The following is a 23,992-nucleotide window of genomic DNA, read 5'->3' as shown; positions in this document are numbered from 1 at the left end:
TTGGTCAGCTGGGTAGGCTCCACAGTGGATAACGGTTCAAAATGTAGGTTTAATAGTGTTCATTGGGTTTCAGAAGGTCACAGGCCAAGGACCTTGTGCTCACTTCTCTTTCCCCGCTGAATGCAAATAGGTGCCTAACCCAATCCACTGAATGAGAGCGTGGGGTTGGGGGTGGGGGCTAGAAAGCTGGAGATGTTCTGGACCACCAGAATGCGCAGTGATTTGGGGATCTGGTGCTGTTATATATTTATTCCTGTAACATGAGGGAGGGCCCTGCTTGTTTGTTGGGGTTTTTGTCCCGCCCGGTACTCCACAACTGTTTAGCCCCAAAGAAAATCACACATAGGTTTCCATAAATTATAAAGCTGATTAGCCCATTAGCTCTAGCCTCTCACTGGCTAACTCTAACATCTTGATTAACCCATTTTTTTGATCTATGTTAGCCATGTGGCTCAGTACCTTTTTTCAGAGGGGCAGATCACATCCTGCTGCTTCGGTGATCTGGGCAGGAGTGGGAAGAATCAACTTCCTCCTTCCCAAAATTCTCCTGTTCTCATTACATCATTTCTACTTCCTGTCTGGTTTTCCCACCTATATTTCCTGCCTGGTCAATCAGCGTTTATTTATAATGTGATTGACAGAATATAGACAATTCTCCCGCACCATATTCCCTCTGAACTGGACACTCTTTCAAGTCATGCAGTGAGCTCTGAAGATGCTTCTTCTATGAATCAGTGTCTGTCCCAGTCAGAATTATGATCGCTGTGATGAAATACCATGACCAAAACCAACTTGACTTATTCTGACTTATGTTTCTACATCACTGTTCATCACTGAAGGAAGTCAGGACAGGAACTCAAACACTGCAGGAACCTGGAGGCAGGAACTGATGCAGAGGCCATGGAGGAATGCTGCTTACTGGCTTGCTCCCCATGGCTTACTCAGACTGCTTTCTTATAGAATCTAGGACCACTAGCCCAGGAGTGGCCCCATCCCCCATTTGACTGAGCCCTCCCCTATCAATCACCAATTATGAAAATGCCCTACAGGTCTGCCTACAGCTACAAGCTATGGAGGCATTTTCTAAAATGAGGTTCCTATCTCTCAAATGACTCTAGCCTGTGTCAAGCTGACATACAACTATCCAGCACAGTGTCCACACTAGGATAAAATTTTCTGATAATTCAGTTGTCTTTGAGTCACCCATATTCTCATAAGTGACCCCTCACTTGCCTTGTGTAGTTAACCACCCCAAACTCACTGGTTAACTAAACTGGACTTAGGTAGAATTGCTTCTCTGGGCTACTGTTGGTGCCTCATCCAGGTTGAATAGAAGTCTGCTCACATCTCTCTGGGAAAACTCACACAAATGCCAAGGCTAACCTTAGAGGATGCCTGTAATTGCTCTTGTTTGTGGGGAAAGCCTTGGCTTACAATTTTCCTTGATAGAAGTGGCCCCTCAGGCTAGAGGGGAGGGCCTGCACAGCCCAGAAGTGACCAGAGCCAGCCCTGTAAACTAACCAGTGTGCTTCCTTGGCAAGAACTCTTGAGTGCCAAGGGATGTCACATGCTGCTCGGCTTTGTGTGGCTACTAGGTCTGGGAAGAGACCCTGTCCTTGGCCAGGTGAGTCAGGAGCTGTAGCATACACCACCGTTTCTTCCCACACATCTGTGCACGCATGAGAAACAATTCAAGACCCACACAATCCAAAAAGCCTACATTTAAAACAGCAATATGCAAAAAAAAAAAAACTTGTTTAGAAATAAATGAATGGATAAAAAGCATGGAGATAAACATCGATGCAGCCTGAGTTGGCATGCCCTAAATTCCAAAAGGAAATGGAAACTTTTGACATTTTTATTACGTGGAATATTTCCTGGGAAAAAAGTTTCTTTTTACGAGGTTGATTCTCAGGAGACTCCACATTTTGATTTTGCTCTCTAGTTCAACTTCGCTGCTTCGGACCTCTTTTTGTTTCTGAAACCTGGAGCTAAGTCCAATCTTAGGTTTCATCCCACGTGAATATGCTCCTGGGAGATGGTGAACTGGCCTGTCTCTGTTTGCTTTAAAACCCACGCAAAGCAAAGCCGGACATCTGCCGGCCCCCTCCCCCTTCTGCCGTCTTTAACCGTACACCCTCATCTAGTCCACTCTGAGTCCTGAGGAAAAAAAAATGGCATCTGTTTTGTCAGGAGAATTCCATGGTCACCCAAAGAGCAGGTGGACCCTGTGATGCAGAGACGGAAGAGAAGGAAGGGTTCTTGACGCCCAATAGAGTTTCCTTCTGAATGCGAAAGAAGCGGAAGAACACTGTCCCTTTCTGGATGTGGCTTTTTAAAAGATGTCAGTAATGCATGAAAGATTTTTTGAAAGTTTTCTAATGCTTTAAAAAAAAATAACCTGTCCCCTTCGTACTCAAGAATACAGACTGCTGGAGATGAGAAACAGGGCCGTAGACTATTTGGTGTTCCAAACTTTGAGCAAGGAGTTGGGATGAAGAACGTGGCAGTCACATTGTGCCTTGTTGAAGTACTAAATTCACACTCAATTCATACCTAAACAGGCCCTGCTCCCCTGGGATTTAAAATCCACTGAGGTACAAGAGGGGAAGACCATTAAGAACAATAGCAATTTAGGATTTGTAGAACCAAACATCATCTACTCAGTGCCTCTTCTTAGATAAAACACTCAAGCCACACCACAGTACTGACATACTCCTGTGAAGCATCCTGGACAAGACTGAGCACCTGGGGGTAGCAAGGGGTTACACACTGAAGAGTGGGCACAAGGGTAGGTGCTCTGCCTGCTGTCATCATTGCCTTGGCTATGATCTGAACTCCAGCTCTGCATTCTGCCCTTTCCCATGCTTTTGTGAGCCTATACTTGCTTTCCAAACTCTTATTGTTCCTTCTCACTTGTCAAACAGATAATCTAGACAGTGGCTGACCTTGCTCCTCTCACTTGATGAGGATGTCTATCAAGCTGCTGAGCTGGAGAACTGGGCTGCTAGCCAATCCTAAATATTGACTATCAAAGGGCAGTCTTTGTTTGGGACAATATCTAGAAAGAATGGAACCTTAATCAATGTAGCTAAGCATTCACTTCTAGGTTCCCCTACAAGGGTTATTAGTCCATGAAGCATAGTCTAAGGGATTTAGGGATGACACATCACCAACATCAACTTTCAAATGCCCATGAAGTGACCCACATCACCATGGCAGTTGACTAAGACAAAGTCAGGGAAACGACACTTAGTTTTTTTTTTTTTTTTTAATTTAAAATGTATTACTACTGGAGGAACTCCTTCAGCCAATGGCCTTTGAGAAATGCTGGACCAGGTTGGGCGTGGCCTTGGGTACTAGAAACATGTGCGCACTTGCATGCTCTCTCTCTTGGCTTCTGGATTTGGTTCCCGTTCCTGCTCATGCAGAAGACTATGATCTGTGAGTCTACCCCTAAATAAAGACTATTTATTTATTTATTTTTTACTATGTATACAATATTTTGTCTGTGTGTGATGGGGGAGAGTCTTCTGTTTTGTGTTAATTTCATTGATTAAATAAAGAGACTGCCTTGGCCCTTTGATAGGACAGAAAATTAGATAGGCAGAGTAGACACAGCAGAATGCTGGGAGAAAGAAGCCGAGTCAGTGAATCGCCATGATTCTCCCACTCCAGACAGATGCAGGTTAAGATCTTTCCTGGTAAGCCAGCTCATGGTGCTACACAGAATATTAGAAATGGGTTAGATCAATATGTAAGAGCTAGCCAATAAGAGGCTGGAACTAATGGGCCAGGCAGTGTTTAAAAGAATACAGTTTCCATGTAATTATTTTGGGGAATAAGCTAGCCAGGCGGCCAGGAGCTGGGGTGGCAGGAACACAGCCTGCTCCTTCTTACTACATGTGTCAATGCCTGCAGGCCAGAAGAGGGCAACAGACCCCATTACAGATGGTTGTGAGTCACCATGTGGTTGCTGGGAATTGAACTCAGGACCTTTGGAAGAGCAGGAAATGCTCTTAACCTCTGAACCCTCTCTCCAGCCCTAAAGGCCCTTTATTATACTCAATTCTGAGCTAGTGTGGGACTACTTTAGAGAGTCCATCTATACCCGGCCCCCTAGAATTCATCTACATATTATTCTTATGTGTGCATGAGTGTGTATATGTATACAAGCCTGTGCACGCATGAGTACAACAGCACATATGTGGATGTCAGAGGACCACTTTCAGGAGCTGGTGCTCTTCCTCCACTGTGGGCTCTGGGGACAGAACTCAGGTGTCCAGGCTTGTATAGCAAGCTCCTCTACCTGTTGGGACATCTCAACTGAACTCTTTCAAAGTATACTTGTCTCAAGTCAATCATGCAAAGTATAAATTCCACCCTGTCTGACCATCTATACCACATCTCATCTCTAGTTGAAGATCCAAAATTGAAGACTTCAGAACACATGTCCATGGAAAGACTATGACAATTTTAGGATTAAGAAGAGAAAGTGACACATCTCTTAAACCTTATACACCAAGGGCTGTGTGGACTCTGTGAATGTCAAGATGTTGGTCAAGGACCTTGCTCCCTATGATTGTACACAACTGGCAGGAGCTAGATCCTGACATTGCTGCTGGGATGGACTATTATGTAAGACTCATATGCTATGGACTATGGAATCTCTTAGTAGTCAGGAAAAGGCCAACGGAAGATTGTAGAATGGTGGTTCTCAATCTGTGGGTGGCGACCCCTTGGGCTCAAAAGACCCCTTCCCTGGCGTCACATATCAGAGATCCTGCATATCAAATATTTCATTATGATTCATAACAGTAGTAAAACTATAGCTATGAAGTAACAAAGATATAATTTTATGGTTGGGAGTCACCACAACACAAGCACCTGCATTGAAGGGTCACAGCATTAGGAAGGTTACAAACCACTGTTGTAAGGTATACCTTGATCAGATTTGCTTATTTGAGAAATATAAATTAATTGACCTTTATTCTAAATATCTAGAATCAGACATGTTTCAGATTTTGGATTTTTTTGTATTGTAGGATATTTGCCCATATATGATTAGATACTATAGGTATGAGACTGAATTGAACATGAAATTCATTTGCCTAAGGTAATTTTATACAATATGTTTACCGTGCCTATGATTGGATTATAACAGATTGCATAGGTCATGTGTGGAGTTTTCCACTTGTGGTGTTAGGCAGACACTGAAAAGGTTGTGGACTTGATGGTGAATGTTAGCTAAATGTACTGTATGCATGCATGAAATCCTCAAAAATTAATACAAATATTTCTTAAAGTTTTTAATTTTGAAGTACTCAAGGATGCTTAGCTTCCATACGTCTGTAGAGAGGGTTCTTCAGAGGTAATATCAAAATAAGGACATTCATGTCACAAAGGCCCCCTCCCCCTTTCATTTTAGAGACAGCATTTCTCTGTGTAGCCCTGGCTGCCCTGGGACTCGCTGGTCCAGGCTGGTCTCGAACTCAGAGATATCTGTCTGCCTCTGCCTCCGCTTCTGAGTGCTGGTATTAAAGGCACATGCCACCACTGCCCAGCTACAAACCCTCTCTTAATCATGTTGTAGCAATTCCTGTAGATCTACAATTTGATGAATTGAAGCTGAACTGCAAACCTGTCTTGTCAGTTACCAATCTATTTTCAACCTCTTACTTGGTTCTTCTCTTTAAGACCTCATTGGCATTACCCAACTAACATGTCCAGGTTGAAATATGTCACTGTCCCTGGACATCATTCTCCATCTCTACCAGTGATACAATCCAAGAACTCAAGCTAGAATCATCATCAATTACTTCTATCACTTTCTCAGCCCACGCCCAAGTCAAGATCTACCCCCCTACTCCAGTATTCTGTTTTAGTCTAGTCCATGATCTATTTCTCAATGTTGACATTTGGGACCAATGTGTGGAAGGATTGTCCAGTGTACTTCAATATGTCCCAGAAACCCTGGGACTCTCAGATGCTAGTGGCAACCCTCTCCCTACCTAGGACAACTCTGCTGACCCCACGCAGACAAAACTGGCTCCAGGGGGGAACTGCTGCTCTTCCCTAGCGTGCCCATGTGCTCTGACTTGCTCAGAAGTCTCCACCACGTTGGCTTCTCCTGGGTTCCTGGAAGCCACCCAGCTGCTTCCTGCCTCCAGAGCCAGGCAAATGCCATTCTCTCTGACAAGAATGCTTGCTGCTTCTTCCTCCACTGCTCTCTCAGCTGCTTTATTCTGATGTCTCGTCAGGACGGTCTGTGACCACAGCCTCCCATGTCAACTCCTCAGAGGAGTTCCCTGAATGCTTTGCCTTGACAGCAGCACTCAGACCGCCTTCATTCGCAGCAGATCTTGGTAATTATTAAAATAGCTTGTTATTTTATTAACCTTATTTTTTTTCTGGCCTGTCTCTTATCAAGACAATGACAACATTATTTAGGGTGGTGACTCTGACTTTCTTGGCCTCTGTTTTACCTTTAAGGCACAGCACTGAGCCAAGCTAAATAAATATTTGTCAACTGATTAACCAAACATACTTCATATTCCAGGCCCAGACCACACCCACAACAAATGACAAGGTCACACTATGAAAACATACCTCAGGGGAATTAGGAGATTACCCAGACCATTTATATTTCAATTCTCTGCTCCACAAGAAGGCAGCTGAGCTTTCTTGAAGAGCAGGAGTCATGGCAGGGTTGGGGGTGAGATCAGCGCACCCTGCCCACAGGGAATAAGGCAACAACACCCTATAGAAGCTCCAGCATTTCCCTTGAATGGAACCTACATTGTGTCTGGGGGTGGCTGAGAGTACTCACATATTGGAGTTGGGTCAAGAAAAAATAAGGGATAAATGAGGAATTTTCAGGTCTCCATAGAAAGACACTTTCCTCTTTTCCTCCTATCACTTTCCTCCTTCCCTTTTTCCTTCCCTCCCTCCCTCCCTCCCTCCCTCCCTCCCTCCCTCCCTCCCTCCTTCTTTCGTCCTTCTCTCCCTCTCCCAATTTTTTTTTTTCCAGAGACAGGACCTCACTATATAGCTCTGGTTGTCTTGGAATTCACTATGTAGACTAGACCAGCCTCAAACTCACTGAGATCCATCTGCCTCTGAGAATGGGAATTCTAGATGTGTGGCCCAGTACCCAGCCCTTTTCTTCCCTTCTTGATGATGTACTGAATGTCTCCAAGACCATGACTCACCCACAGAGGACTAAGCAGGCTCACTTCCCTTTTCTAGTTTGAGTCACTGACCCAGGACCAACAGAGGGTGGGCCACACTCAACAAAAAATGTAGGTGTTCATTTGGGAGAGCTTGATTCCCACAGGGGAATGGTCGTAACAGTCATTCTCCTGCCCAAAGCTTTCTCTATCAGATCGTTGTTAGCTATAAACAGATTAACAGTGAAGCATGACTCCCGAGAACCTACCTTATTGTCAGCAGACTAGGTTTTCCAAGGTGGCTTCTTCCTAATTTCCTCCCCTCACTGTCTGAGCTCCACTCTCAAGGAAACATTTAGAATCAGTCACTTTATCCTTTTCTCTTCAGCACTCAGCACAATATCCTGTAAATATATTCCTTTCTCATTTCAAAATTACTGGGAAATTATTGTCTAGAAAAAGGTATCTTCCAGGCTATTGCTTGGATTCTGTATTAAGGTAAGACTTTGGATTAGGAAAATTGGCTTTGGACTATTGAAGCAGGGAAAATGTTGTTTCATAATTGCTCAATAGTATTAATGTCTTTTTCCCAATCCAAAATCGCCAGGTTTATTTGTGTTCCTGGTTTTGTTATTACAGTGGATAATTCAGAAAGACTATACATATATATCCTCCTTCCTCCTCCTGAGACAGGGCCTCACTCTAAGGACCATGTGAAATTTGAATTTGCTTTCTTCCTGCAGCAGCTTCCCAGGCAAGCTATCCACCACCACACATGGCTGAGAATGGGCGTCTTAACATCACGGGTAGCACCATCCTCTGGACAGTGTGCAGACTTTAGTGTAGGGAGTGTGGCAAACTCTGGACACAGTCAGGGTTGGATGCCCAGCCTATTCTGCCACTTACTGTGCTTGGAAAGTAAGTTATTTAACCTGTCCATACCAATTTTTTCTCATCCATAAAATGGGAATAACAGGATAGTTGTTCCCTTTCATGGAGGAGAACTGGTTCTGACCCCTATAGAAATGCAAATCTATAGGTACTGTCAAGTCTCTTATATAAAATGATGTTAAATTTGAATGTTATCTATATCCCAAAGCCATTCTTCTATATACTCTAAATCCTCTCCACACTACTGAAAACATACAATACCATGTAAACACTATGCCAGTCACAGCGTTGTACTATTTAGGGAACAATGACAAGGGGGAAATATCCACATTTTCCGTATAGATGAAATATTTCACCCTAAATATTTTCAGCTCAGGGCTGGCTGAGTCCATGGATTCGTAACTCATGAAAACAAGAGAGGCAGGCACACCTCACTGGGTTCTTTTAAAATTACATTTAGTGTGTGTTAGTGTGCGCACACACATGCCACAGTGCATATGTGGCAGCCAAAGGGAACTTGCAGGAGTCAGTTCTCTTCTGCCACGTGTGTCCCAGACTTGGTGGCGAGTGCCTTTACCCACTGAGCTGTCCTGCTGATTCCCTCACTGGATTCTTAGGAAGATAAAATTAATGGTTCTTAAGTACTGAGAATTGTATCTGGCATACAGTAAACACTTAATGTTAGTACTCTCATTACCTTGGTATTTGAAACTATTTTTGACTATAATACACTTTCATTCATCAAATAAATAGGATTTTTAGACAGCATAAACTAAATGGAACTCGATAAAAATTATTTCAATAGCCAACACTCCACATAGCAGCAAAACTCCAAATAAACACACTATGGTGAGTAGCCTATGAGTATTTATTAAGTACGTATAATATAAAAACTTAAGTTACTGGTGTTCTTTTTTGCAAAATCCAGATTTCTAGTATTTGATATTTCTCATATGTGATTTCTTTTTTAAAAAAAAGAATCTGCAAGGGAACAGACAAAACAAGGGAGGTCATGATAGAGGTGGATCAGCCATGGGCCTTGGGACAAGGATGACTACTGGTCAAATGAGAAACCCTGGCCACGCCGTGCAGGAGGCAGGCAACTTACCACCTTATAGTTAGTCCTTACATTAGAAAACAAGGCAGCATTGATCACTGTGAGCAGGAACAACAGCCCCATTGGGGTCTGGCTGCACAAACAGAAACACCCCAGAATCTGTCCTATCCTAATATCAAACACAGCTGCATTGCAGTGGCTGTTGCCCTACAACAGGTTATGAGCTTAGAATGGCATTTCCTATAGGGAGTGTTTTAGGGACACAAATGTAATGTTTACAGGAATTGGGGATCAAAAGGTAGACATTTAGTGGCTGAAAGGTAGAGATCGAGAAGTTTGCCACCCCAAGGCCTCCTCCACAGTGGATGCAGAAAGTGGCCACCTTGCAGTGACCCATCTGGAGAAAGACACCGACAAGATGGTTTGCTTCCCTGGGGGCTCTCTCTGAAGCTGCTGATTTATTTCCTCAATAATATATGACATCTTGCAGAAAAGTAATAAAGGAATATTTTAAAACATGTATTCCAGAAGCTGAGATGTCTGGAGTCGGGTATGTACTATGTGGGGAGGGAGATGATGGTTTATCATTGTACATGCTTATAAATCTGACATGATTATTTAATTATACTCTCCACCTCCGTGTGGCTCAATTTTAAAATCCCAGTGGCAGCCCACTATTAGAAGCTCATCTTTGCTTCTTATGTCATGAGCTACTGCATTGGGGAAGGACAGTATCCAGTTCTGACACTCCCCATTCCCTCTCCCATGCCCAGGTAGACGGCAGCTGACCTCCGGATGCTAAGACATCATTCCTATGACTCTAGTCCAGAGGTGTCCGCCACCTGACCATCTTGCTGTTCCTACAGATGAATGTGGAGAATCACAGGTAGAGAGATCTTTCTCTAATTAACAAATACTGGGATTCTGCTTATTAGCATCTTACTTTACATCTATTCACTCATTTGATACTTACAGCACTGGGGTATAAGGGAATGTATCCATTATATTTTATGAATGAGGAAAATGAAGACACAGATCAATGTTAAAAAAACAAAAAAGCCCAAGATAGGCATAGGCAGAGAAGAACTCACATCCTCCCTCTTCTTTAAAGGCTGAGTTTGGTTCATGTTCAAGGACTTTGTGACATTGTGACAAGCCCGTCCTGTGCCTTGTAAGACACAGTGTCCTTGGCCTCTATCTCCACATAGCTAAGAGCTGTGAGAACCTAAAATGTCTCCAGGCCTTAAATATTCTACATGCAACACAATTTCTGGTTGAGAAGTGGAGGTGGTTTACGGATTATGATGACACACAAATACTCAAAATGCCACAGGGTCCCTCTTCCTAGAGACTAGGGGAGTTGCTTTCCATGGTGACTACTGCTCAATACATACACATATGTTGTGTGGAGCGGCGGGCTGAGTCCTGCCACCCGGCTAGCTTTACACCCGAAATAATTACACGGAAACTGTATTCTTTTAAACACTGTATGGCCCATTAGTTCCAGTCTCTTATTGGCTAGCTCTTACATATTGATCTAACCCATTTTTAATATCTGTGTAGCCCCACGAGGTGTGGCTTACCAGGAAAGATCTTAACCTGCTTCTGTCTGGATTGGGAGAATCATGGCGACTGCCTGACTCAGCTTCTTTCTCCCAGAATTTTGTTCTGTCTACTCCGCCTACCTAATTTTTTGTCCTATCAGAGGCCAAGCAGTTTTTTTATTACTTAACCAATGAAACAACAGATAGAAAGATGACCCACCTCCATCACACATAGAAGTCTAAGCTAAGCTGAAGAGAGCAGTCCCTACCTGGACAGGGGATAAGTTTGCTGGTTTGAAGGAAGAGGGGTTGGCTTCTCAGAATCAAGGGAAAGAGTGGCCAGGGCATGAGACACAGCCCAGCTCTTTCCCCTACCCAAACAATGAAAAGGATTTACTTAATTTTTGAATAGGTAATACATTCATATGATTCCAAGCTACATATGCATGAACACATACGTATACAGATATGTCTTCCCCCAATTTGGGATCCGCACTCCAGTGTTCTCCCGAGGTAGATGGATATCTTCACAGAGACTACATAAAGGCGCTTAGGCTGAAACAAGTGCTTCAATTGAGATCAAAGCGTCTTTGGGCCATTACCTTACTCAGGCTTCAAAAGTAATAAAAGCCATCTGTCCTTGTAAATGTGGTAAGGGCCAGGCACCACTTCTTCCCACCTCATCACTGCCTGCTCCACCGGCAGGAAAACTGGCTGATGCTTCGCAATGAAACCAAACAGAGGTCTTAAAAAATAGAATAGAGGATGAAAGACAGAGGGGCGCTTAGGTCAAGGCCTCCCTGATGTGTTTCCGGGCCTCTCAATTTCCTACCAGACATGGTGAGATTTGGTTAGAGACTCAATGGGATCAAAAGCAGGGGACCTTTAGTCCTCCCTCGCCCGTTCCCACTGCAGCCTGTAGCCCCCAGAACAGACTCTCCCGGGGATAAAGGGTGCTGTGGACAGGCCTAGAAAGGCGAAGAATGCTGGAAGGACAAGATACAGGGGTGAGGCGATGGAGGCAGAAAGGCAAATGGCAACAACAAACACTTCCTGCACCAGCATGTGCCCCGCAGGCTGGGACACTAGCAATTCCAACTGTGGGACACCACAAAATCAGCAAAGTGTGGCCATCTTTTTGGAAAAGAACTGCTAGGTGATCTGGGATGCATCACTCAGCCATCGGGACATCTGTTGCTTTGGGAGGAATAAGGACTAAGCAGTTTCATCACATTTAAAATGCAGAGGCTTGGGGGCTGGAGAAATGGCTAAATGGTTAAAGAGCACTTGCTCTCTTGCGGGGAAACTGGGTTTGGTTCTTAGCACCCACATTGGGAGGGTCACAACTGCCTATCATACCGGTTCCAAGGGATTAAATACCTTTTTCTGTTCTCTTCAGGTATTAGAATGCATACATATATAATACATTAATATTTAGTGCGTGTATGTATGAATACACACACACACATATCTTTAATAGAAAAATACAGAGGCCAGGTATGGTGGCGCACATCCTTAATTCCAGCAATTGGAGGCAGAGTCAGGCAGATCTCTGTGAATTCAAGGTTAGCCTGGTCTACCCAGTGGGTTTCAGGCTATATAATGAGACCCTGTCTTGAAAAAAACAAAATCCATAAAAAAATGCAGAGGCTTGGCTCTTATTCAAGTGTTGACCAACCCTACAAATGCCTTGCCTTCTGCTTGCTTCTGAGTCTCGTGTTTGGTCATAAATCCCCCAAGCAACACAATATCCTCTCCTAGCAGCAGAAAAATTCTGGCAGTCACTCCAATCACATACTTTCAGGTAATTCTTTATTGTGATATTTTTCAAAATTATTCTTCTTGATAGGATGGTCAAGTTCACCTGAAATCTGAGCCGTGAAGAGCCAGAGTCAGGAGAACTGTGAATTTGAGGCTCGCCTTGACTACATGAGAAAACTTTTCTTGGAAATGTTCTCACCCACCTTTTCCCACGTGTTGTAATAGGAGCAGCGGGCCGCTTCCCTGCCGCCCCAGCTCCCGCCCGCCAGCTAGCTTATGCCCCGAAATAATTACATGGAAACTGTATTCTTTTGAACACTGCCTGGTCCATTAGTTCCAGCTTCTTATTGGCTAGCTCTTACATATTGATCTAACCCATTTCTAATATTCTGTGTAGCACCACGAGCTGGTGGCTTACCAGGGAGGATCTTAACCTGCGTCTGTGTCCGGCAGGAGAATCATGGCGACTGCCTGACTCGGCTTCTTTCTCCCAGCATTCTGTTCTGTTTACTCCGCCTACCTAATTTTCTGTCCTATTAAAGGCCAAGCAGTTTCTTTATTAATTAACCAAAGAAAGCAACAGATAGAAAGATGACCCTCCTCCATCACCCATGTTAGTTTGTGCCCAATTCTTGTCCTCTTGAATAGAAAAGCCACTGGTGTCACAGTCCCAATCTCAGGCACCTTGTGCCTCTGCTAGGTGTGTACAGCCATCACACCCTACCACTGTTCTCCACAACAGTGTCACAGTGCCTTAGTGCCTACAACCGCACCATTCATCATGGTAGCCAACACAAACCTGTTCACGCTTCAAGTTTGCTAACACAGATTGAAAACGGAGTCCCTCAGCCTTCGAGTGTGTAAAAGTCATCAAGTCACAATGGTTTTATCCATTGGTGGACTCTGCACGCTGCAAACTGACCTGCCAGACAAGATGAGCCCAGTGATTCAGCAGTAGACTTACAGGGATAACTAAGCCCATTCTGATTGGCTTTGGGGCCTGCTCCACAGGAGAGAATTCCTGTACTGTAATTGTGGTCAAAGGCCCGTGCCCAGAGGATCATAAGCCTCATGGGGAATCTCTACCGTTGTTCCGCTAAAGGAACCAGCTGTCAAATGGCCTTCTCAATATTTATGTTTATACACATAGATTAGTGCTGCCCTCGACCCTGGTCAGAGAAGCTTCTTTTTACAGCGGGCAGTAATCACTGCAGAGACTCATAACTTGTCAAAGCATGGAGAAAAAATGATGGTTGCCTGCTCAATCCTAAATGGGATATCTATGTCACACAGACACACACACAGATTATACACACACACACAATTATACATATACAAACACACACACACAGATTATACATATACAAACACACACACAGATTATACATATACAAACACACGCACACACACATACACACCTCAGAGAGGAGGGAAAAGGATGTAGAGCTATCACCACTACAACACCTATGGGGGAAGGGCACTTGCGACTCTCACCCCTGTAGAACAAGCTAGCTATTGGCAGCTAATGGTGGCTAGGGGAGGGAGAAGTGACTTTTCTTCAATACTGTGGCCACTGGGAAGTTGCCCATGATGCAGTAAATAATCTGACAACTGTGCGCACATAGGTAATCCTAATTTAACACAATAGGCTAATTTTTTAAAGACATGAAATTAGGAAAAAGATATGTTGGAAAGAAGGGTTCCAGATAGAGAAGGAAACGGGTAAGAAAATGGAACGGGGGGGGGGGGGGTAATACAATCAAAATACATTAGATACATGCATAAAACTGTCAAAGTCAATAAAAATTGATTTTAAAATTCAATTTAACAATTACATCAATGAAAATGTAGTTCCTCAGACATGCTTGCCACTTGACAACCTCTGAATCTTACAGTCATGGGCTTAGTGTAGATTATTGAACAATTCTCCTGTTCCAGAAAGTTCTACTGTATAACACTGGCCTGAAACATAAGGTTCAAACCTTTTATACCAGTGCCAAGGGCTGACTCAGAGTCAAGCCCACACTACCGGCTGTGTGTCCCAGATACCAACACTGGGCTGAGCTCAAGTTAGCTTTCCTGTCCCTCTAAAGAGCCACCCTCACCCAACTGTGTGCCATGCTCATCAGGTGCCCATCACAGAGATAAGGAAGCAAATTAGAAGGCACAGTCACTAAAGGAGTGACAGACGGCAAGAGACATTAGGAGATCTCTCTCTCTCTCTCTCTCTCTCTCTCTCTCTCTCTCTCTCTCCTCTTTCTTTCTCTCTCTCTTTTGAGACAGGGTTTCTCTGTATAGTCTTGGCTATCTTGGAACTTGCTTTATAGACCAAGCTGGCTTCAAACATAAATCTGCCTGCCTCTGCCTCTGGAGTGCTGGGACTAACTAAAGGCATGAGCCACCACTCCTCGTGACATTAGGAAATTTTTACCCCAGCAAAATGCTCTCCCAGCTTAGAAGCTGTGGAGAACCTGGAAGAGAGCAACAACCTTCCAGCTTCTTGGAACTTGGGATGATTAAACGAAATGCCTGCTACTTGTCTTGGCATTTAATACTTAATACTTCTTTGGATCATTATTTAGTTTTTTTTTTTCACATGGGAAGATATTTTTCTCCCCAATGAACTGAACACTATCGGGAAGCAGAGGCAAGTTCTCAAAGGCATTTCTTTTGCACGCTTTTCTTTCCTCCTTCATTTTCTTACAGCAAGAATGTGCCAGAGACTGCAAACTGGCTGCAGCTTGCAGGAGAGAGAGGTTCCATGGGTTGTGCCCAGAGGGAACTGTACAACAAGTTTCTGAATTAGTTGATGATTAAAAACTTGGGAGATTTCACAGCAAGATTTGGATTTCTGTTTTCCTATAAATTAATTAATTAAATTGGAGTGCATGGCAGGCTGGGGTATCCATTCGTGCACAGCTCTGCTGGTGGCAGCTGAGCGCCACCCCTCCCCGAAGGAAGGCATGCGTCCCTGACCATAGTTCCCGTAGTTATAGCAAAACCTGTTTCCTGCCTGGCTCCTGTAGGCTTTTGTGTTTACAACTCTAGCGGAAGACATTCAGCACATTAACTGAGAGTGGAAATCCTAGACTCTGTAAACATAGAGAGGCAGCCATTAATGCCTGCCTTAATGGGTAACATGTTTGTTTTACACAGCTAAAACCCGACTTGTTGTAGCCCTTAGTTGAAGACATTAACCTTATGGCTTTATGCTCACTTCCTCCTGGGCTTGCCAAGAATTGACAATATACATTAGAGAAATGGGCAATTGGAAGAACCAAAAGCAGCCAGCTCAACAGTCACGTGCAAATGATCAAGACGCCGAGAGCATAGAGTTCATGAACACTGAGAGTTCCTTAAAACATGTGGGGATGATTGCGCCGCATAGTGCTGGCTGCTGCCCACCTCCTCTGGAGCCCCATACAGAGAGTCCAAGACAACTGGTTAACACTAGTCCACAGTGGCTGCTTTCACCACCTCAGTGGAGGCTACCAGGTTGTTTTTCAGGTCTCACTTCTCCTTGTCAGTCAACTGAAACATTTTCACAGATTCCTTTGGGGTCTTTCTTGTTCCTGTCAGTAGACAGGAGGAGGAGCTGTCCTTAACTGCAACCACATTTTGGCTAATTTGGTAGACACAATAGCTGCCCATCAAAGAAGAGCACACAGAAACAAAAAATAGGATACACTAAAACTTCAATAAACAAACTTCCTAATCCCAGGAGAGCAGGAGGGCAAGGGCTTTTAAAAACTGTTAAGTGTCAGGTTGACTTACAAGGGGCGAGAGTGGTGCTTAGGGCCATATTTACCCAATATGATAGCTTGATTGATAAAAGTCAAGAATTTATCAAATTCAAAGAGTGGTAAGATACACTTGGAAGCCTGGAAAAAGAGGACTGTGGGAAATGGACTGAAGACACAAAATCTCAGAGGATTCAAAAACTTCAGGGAGTGGCAGCAATGCACACTGACACCTTCTTTCCTAACTTAGTGATGGAAAGTACTTAGTGTGCTGCAGTGAGTCAAAGTAGACATGGAACATCACACGCTACTGAGAGTCTTCTTCCATATGAATAACAAAAGAGGCAGAAAAATAACTGTGTCCCCAGACTTATGTTCAAATGGTCACAGGGGTGTGCAGAAAGATGTCCTTCAAAGATAGCCCCCAAATCCTGGGACCCTATGAATATGTTACATGGCAATGAAGAGTTTAAGCTAGTAAATGTTAAAGTTGTTGATCAGCTAACTTTGAAATACATAAAGTCTTTTGCATTATCTGAGAGGGCATGGTGCTAGGCACTGTTCTGTGTAGTAGCAGAAGGGTACAGCCCAAGAAAGACTCCTCCGGCCACTGCTGGCATTGAGAGAGAAGAAGATGTGATAATGGGTACATCTAGTAACTAGACAGAATAAGGACTTGATTGTCCCCTACCAGCTCCGGAAGGAATGCAGCTCTGTGGATACCAGCAACACCCCGTCACCTTTGCAACTATGCGGTGATACATTTTGTCAGTTAAGCTACCACATTTTGGCTAATTTGGTAGAGCAGCAAGAGGAAGGAATAATAATGGCTTTGGAGGAAGAAGAGGCCTAACCACAACCTGGCAAACAGCAGAAGATCACTCCTACTTTCTGAAGAAAGTAAAAAAACTCACCTTTTTGTAGGTTTTTTCTTCGTTTTGTTTTCCAGGTATGGTGTCTCCATTTTCACCAGTTGACGACATCTGCAAAGGAGAAGTATTTCCCTTTGAAATCCAAATGCTACTCTTTCAATGCAACATAGTAATGTTGCTAAAGAAAAAGATATATTTTGCACATTGCTTTCGCTGTTGTTACTGCTGTTGTTTCAAAGAAAGACAAAGGAAAAAGAAAAAAGGAAATCCAAGAGTATTTATTGGGAGTATACTTTACTCTGTAAGTCTGAAGAATGACATTGTAGAAACCTAAAGCCTTTTCATGTGGATAGATTTCTTGTTAAAAGCTATTTAAAATTAATTTTGCTTCAGGTTGTAAGAGCTCACTGTAAAAATATCTGGAAAGTACCAAAATTATGAATCAGAATGCACACAAAACTCCACTCTCAATATTAATTCCTGAAGCAGCTTCATGATTCCCATGTTAGCACAGTTGTCTCTGCCTTTTGACATGTGCATTGTGATATGGAAAATGGTAATATCCATCTTGGTGATATTATAAGTGTATGTACCTTTTATGATAAAAAGAAAAAAATCCTCCCTGGGAAAAGAATATTTTCTTTTAGAAGAAAGGAGACATCACTGTGTGAATATAATTGTGTGTCAGCACTTTGGTTAATGATGCTAATATTGATGAATTGTTGAGGTGCCTCAAAAATTCTGCTTCCACAAATAATATAGTAACTATCTGTACTTATATCTTTGTCCAATACCATTGTTACCTTGGATTCAATCCTGGAATGACTAAGTCATACCACAGTATTAACTTTTTACCAATATACTAGTAAATCGCCTTCCAAGCAGTCTATACCCACTCCTAACCCTGCCTATAGCGATTGGGAGCCTGTCAGAAATGACAACTCTATTTTAGATATCTTTGATAATCTGATGGGGCCAAATAAGGGTTCTCCTCATTTTAATTTTCAGTTTTGAAAATTACTAATGAAGATTAATTTTCCCCCACACCGTTGTTAGCTCTTTGTGTGTTTTCTTTTGAGTTTCCCATACTTTTGCTATCTCTTAGGGTCTCAGTGTTCTAGTTCTGTGGGGTTGGGAGATGTTATCTCTTTGGAGTCATCCACTGCCTCTGGCTCTTATAGCCTTTCCCCTCTTCTTTCCTACAGATTCCTGAGCCCTGAGGGGAGAGGCTTTGATGAAGACAGATCATCCAGCTGACCGCTTCAAAATCTCTCACTCTCTGTTCACTGTCCAGTTTGGAACTCTTTGCTACTTACCACCGACTCTAAGAATACTTCAGGAGCTTAAACTACATGAAGGGCATTTAATACCCCAGGGAGAGACAAATCTGACTTTGCTACAAGCCTTCGAATCCTGGGCTTTTAATAAGTTCAGTATTTGTGGCGCCAAAGAATTAGCCAGTTGTATCTCCACACCTAAACTAAATAACTGAGTTCACCCTTGATGCAGGGTGCCCAACATGACTAAGGCCATTCAGGAGAACAAATATATGGGATTAGATGAGGCCCACCAGGTCCATTGCTACCACAATCATCCTTCCACTCCCTGTCTTATCCTCTTTACTCTCAGATGGACTCCATTCAACCTGTCAATATTAATTAGAATTGGAAGTCTACAAAGACCTCTGTTTCACAAAACATCTGCTTTATTTGTTTAAAGAGGAACTGTTTTTTTTTCTTCCCCTAGTTTCCTTAGAATAGTACTTTAATGGGTTCTGAATAAGATGCTAGGAAGATTAAAATGCTTGAAAGACTTAGCAATATCAGCTTGGGACAAAAAGCTGACCTCCAGTCGGCTCACCAGAGCCAAGAGAAGAAGGATCTCCCTGAACAATGAATGCCGTGTGAGGAGCTGCACTTCTCAGACCCTTGGCTTTGAAAATGGAAACACTTCAATACCTCTCTGCAGGGAGTTGAGAAACAGCCTCTGGGAAAAGGACTCAATGACGTGAATGAAGGGCAGGGAGCAGATCTCAAAGCACATTTCATTACTCTGTAAGTCACTCCTGACTCAACAACAGGGAAGAGGAGGTGGACACTACACCAGCTTACTCAATTCATTTCAATTCCTCTTGAGAAGCACAAAACAGATAAAGGAGGGCCATGGTAGTAATGGGTGCCTTATTCATCACTGATAGTGCTTCTGCTCTTCGCCCTGGGGTAGTGTTAGAAACAAAATCACTCAGAGACAGGCGGATCTCTGTGAGTTCGAGACCAGCCTGGTCTACAAGAGCTAGTTCCAGGACAGGCTCCAAAACCACAGAGAAACCCTGTCTCAAAAAACCAAAAAAAAAAAAAAAAAAAAAAAAAAAAAAAAGAAACAAAATCACTGATCAATATTTATTAATAGTCCCCCTTCAGCACCCCTAAAGGGTCAACTGAGTTCAAAGGTGTTATTTTTTCTCTCCTTGTTGCTGTGATATGACCAAGGCCACTTAAGGAAGAAAGGTCTGATTTTAGTTCAAAGTACAGTTCATCACTGTGGGGAAATCAGCGCCCAGGAGCCTGAAGTAGCTACCTACATTATGTCTCTAGCAAGCAAAGAAAGCAATGGTTTACTTGCCTGTTTTCAGTTCACTCTTTATACAGTCCAGGATCATTGCTCAGGGAGCACAAAAATTCTCATACACTGTGGCCAGTCTACCCACTTCTGTCACTGCAATCAAGATAATCCCTCACAGACAGCCCAGAGGCCAGTCTCCAGGAGATTCCTGACCTCCCAAGATGACATCACTAAGGGCCACAATAGCGAACTACAAAGGACTTTTAAACTGGGCACAGTGGGGTTTACTCTCTGCTCTCACTTGGGCTTGTTACATTTCTGCACTGGGTACAATGCGTACTGGCAAGTGTGAGCCAGGATAAGCAATGATGACAACATTGCAATCATCCTATTTCTATTTAAAAGAAAGGAGGGAAGATATTCTGAGAAGCACCGGTGATTTACCCAAAGATGACTGCAAATGAATCAAGCATTCTTTTTAATACTTTGCTGTAGAGTATTTGTTTAAATTAAGGAGAATCCTAAGGTGATTAAAAATTAGCCAAGCATCGTGATTCATGGCTTGTTCCTCCCTTCCCGCGCTTTGTCCATTCACACACAGACATTAAAATCGTTCCCTGTCCTGTGTGTTTGAAATTCGATACAGTTCAAGGTAAACACCATGAACTAGGTAGGTAAATAAAGATACAGTAGAAAAATTAAGTGTTGTATAGAGCATCTGTCAGGATTAGAGATACAGAATACATTTCCTTACCTTTGTAAAGGAAACGGCAAGTCATCTGTAGTTGGTCATGACAGGTGGCCTATTCATTGTTGACACTGCTTTTGTCCCTCCAGGTTTCTGTCGGAAAAAAGATCATTGGTCAATATTAAGTGACATCCTCACTTCTTCTTCTCCCAAAGGATGAGATGTGGCTCTAGGGTTGAGTAGTGAGACTACAGGAAGGGGTGCACAGGAAGGAGTAAATACAGTGGGTAACAAGGGGATAAACCACAGGACCCATATGTACTAAAGAAACTGTCACATCCAATTTAACTTCCAAGGCCCTACTTGGCCCAGCAAAGGACAACATGATTGGCTTCTAGATAGAGTCTCCAACAGATAAAAGCAGTAACATAAAACATAGAGGATGGACGAGATAGTCCCCTACTAGTTTTCACACAGGATTCTTTTCTTGACACGTGACTAATCTTTGAGCAGTAGTTATATGATAAATTGATTTTTTTAAATCAGAGTTGCTTAGATGATATACCCCAAACAATACCTCTAAAAACTTTTGACTATAATTATATTTAGTATAGAAGATAAATCATCTCATTGTAATAATTTTTTTTCAGCACTAGAGATTGAACCCAGGCAAGCGCTTTATCACGGACCTACACCCCCACAGCTTTTTATTGTATGCCCAGGCAAGGTCTTGCTAAGTTTCCCAGGTAGCCTTGATTTGCAATATTCCTACCTCAAGACTCTGAGTATCAGGAATTACAGGTACAAACCACCATGCCTCGATCATACTCAACTTTTAAACTGTAGACAGGTATAATATAGAAATAAATTAGGTCTTACACTCCTATCCCCCTAGAGATAATCAATGTTGACAATTTGCTGCATTGCTATAAAAACATCTCCACTATGCTTGTTACTTGTATATGTGTGTGCACACATGCGCGCACACACTTCCACTTGCTTTTAGCAGTACTGATGAATATATATGTGTGTGTATAATTATATATGTATATATATATATACATCTTCCTGTTTAAAAGTATCTGTACAGTAGAGATTAAATAACTGTGGACATCTCTAAATGGAATATGTACATCAGCTCACCCACGCCCAACAATTCAGGGGATATCATGGAAGAGGGGACAGAGAGATCACTCGAGTCAGAGGTTGGGGGGAACTGGGCAAACCTGTATCTCCTGGACATGACATCATCATGATGACATCATGAACACATTGCAGACATGACATCATCATGATGACATCATGAACACATTGCAGTTGTGCACTGCCCAAGACAGTTTAAAAAGTATACACTCAGGGATGACACTGGATGCTTTGTCATCAGGTTTTGGTACTAAGGATGCATTTCATAAAATGCAAGGCTTTATATGCAACCAGTTTTTTATTCAACTCTTGGAAATTGTAACGTCTCTGGATAAAATTTTAACAATTAGCAATTTATTAGAAAACCATTCATTTTACTTAGATTTTAAATTGTATTGCCATAAACAACAACAAACCAAAAAATTCCGAAAACAAACAAATAAAAGAAGCCGGGCAGTGGTGGTGCACACCTTTAATCCCAGTTCTTAGAAGGCAGAGACAAGCGGATCTCTCTGAGTTCGAGGCTAGCCTAGTCTACAAAGCAAATTCTAGAACAGCCAGGACTGTTACACAAGAAACTTTGCCTTGAAAAACTAAAACAAATTTTTTCTATTGCCATAAAGTTTCCATTATACTGTTATTGAATTATTTTCAACCGTTTGCACACTGACAAACATCTGCTTCCTTATTTCCGATATTCTGTGTATATTTACAGACTCAACTATTGTAAACAGCCTTTTTATTATTGAAATTCCTTCTAATTCTGTGGGCATTTCCATTCACCGTAGCTTTTTAAAGGAAGAGTCATTTGATTTTCTATCAACTCACCTTCCAAAAGCATTAATTTAATGCATACTGATATTGTAAGAAATAAAATTAGGAAGCTGGAGAGATGGCTCAATGGTTAAGAGCACTAATGCTCTTGCAGAGGACCCAGGTTCAGTTCCCAGAATCCACCTGACAGCTCACAACTGCCTGTAACTCCAGTACCAAAGCCCTCTCCTGGGCCCAAGGGCTCCACCACAGACTGAGTGCACGCACAGGAACTCACAGAAAATAAATAAGCACAATTTTAAAAAGAAATAATTAGGATTGGGGAAATTCCCAAAACTACTTGCAGATAACTAAACATATGAAAAAGAAAAACTACAACAAAAATACTCAGTTTTGTAGGCTCACTAACATGAGATTAGAGGCTGGAAACTGTATACGTTTCTGAAGCTGAAAACAAACTACTTATTCATTCATTGATTTATTGACTTTTGGTTTTCGTTTTTGAGACAGGGTTTCTCTGTGTAGCCCTAGCTCTCCTGGAACTAGCTCTGTAGACCAGGCTGGCCATGAACTCAGATATCTGCCGGCCTTTGCCTCCCTAGTGCTGGGATTAAAAGCGTGCACCACCATTTCCTGGCTTGTTCAGTTATTTTTATCAACAGCATTATGACTTTAAGACCCTGTTTTTTTTTCAAGGAGAAAATTCAATTAAAATTATTTTTACTTAAAAGTAGGCTTGTGTTCAGCTTCTCTCCCCACATTCTGAATATATATAGTTAATTAAAAATTATTTCTGATTGCATAAAATGCAAAATTTTGAATATTAAAAAAAAATCTCGTTCAGAATCTCAAGAACTATCCACGAGAACTGATGAAGATTATTAGGTTTACATTACCAACTACTGGTCAACCCCTGGCACGCTCAGCTACTGGCACTCCAGTTTTTCTAGTTCCCTCAAGAGAAACTCTCAACGTGAATTTTCAACAGAATAATTCCTAAATATATTTAGAAGTAAAATGAGAGTTTTTGCTAAGCAGTCTTTAGAATTTTCAGTTCTTATTTTATCCTGAAGCCCAAACTTACTCCAAATCTAATTAGCATATTAGCTTGGTCATGCGCAGTTGTATGCAATTCCCTAAAGCCACAGCACATCCCCAAGCCCTATTCCCCCAGGCTTAGGGAAACAGGATTGGTCATACACACTTAAGAACAACTAAATCTAATGCTGTTTGTGAATGTTTTGGTCTAGGTTCCAACCATGAAGTTTATGGATATCTGCATATTTCATCTTGATTTTCCAAAGTGGACAAAGGGAGTTCTTCATAACTTAGCTTTACCTGGCCGAAGCAGAAGAAGCTGGAACTTCATCACCAGACCCACATTTCCAGTGATCTCTAATTTATCTGAAAAGAAGGCCGACTGAGGATTCCCTTTTACCAGCGACCAAAGCCAGTGGGGCTGAGTCAGCCATGGTGGTGGTGTGATGATGAAGCTGGCCGTTGTGTCTGAGTCAGGATGTGCCCGCCCGTGCCCTTCCTTGTGTCTACCACTCAGGCGGGTCATAGATCCCAGGGCCTCCTTCACCTTAAGGGCAGAGGTGCCACTGATTTCCTGACTGTTCCCCTTCTTTAAGCTACTTCTCAATCTCCTTCAAGACAAGATTTGAAGCCAACACCCTCGAACTGGTGGAAATAGCTTCAACCTAATGTATTCAAAAGTAACTGGGGGCTTCAGGAAAAGACATCTTGATAGAACACCTTCCATTTGGTTATTTGTACTTTTGCTTCTCC

The 23,992-nt window shown here is 42.6% G+C and overlaps 1 protein-coding gene across 3 annotated transcripts in view; it reads right to left on the bottom strand.

Moving 5' to 3' along the window:
• Window positions 1-23,992, bottom strand: part of Pip5k1b (phosphatidylinositol-4-phosphate 5-kinase type 1 beta) — a 265,393-nt gene that overhangs the window by 133,967 nt on the left and 107,434 nt on the right. For all 3 annotated transcript variants that reach the window (XM_057777561.1, XM_057777562.1, XM_057777560.1), the window contains 2 exons: window positions 20,351-20,437; window positions 17,077-17,145 (listed from right to left, as the gene is read on the bottom strand). In XM_057777561.1, coding sequence (XP_057633544.1) covers window positions 17,077-17,145 — 69 coding nt within the window. In that variant the 5' untranslated portion in view covers window positions 20,351-20,437. The remainder of the gene's footprint in view (window positions 1-17,076; window positions 17,146-20,350; window positions 20,438-23,992) is intronic.

Source organism: Chionomys nivalis, chromosome 8 (assembly GCF_950005125.1).
Source record: "Chionomys nivalis chromosome 8, mChiNiv1.1, whole genome shotgun sequence".
In the NCBI taxonomy this organism is placed as follows: Eukaryota; Metazoa; Chordata; class Mammalia; order Rodentia; family Cricetidae; genus Chionomys; species Chionomys nivalis.
Note: the sequence above shows the minus strand (reverse complement) of the source record. Positions and strands in the feature narration are given on the sequence as shown.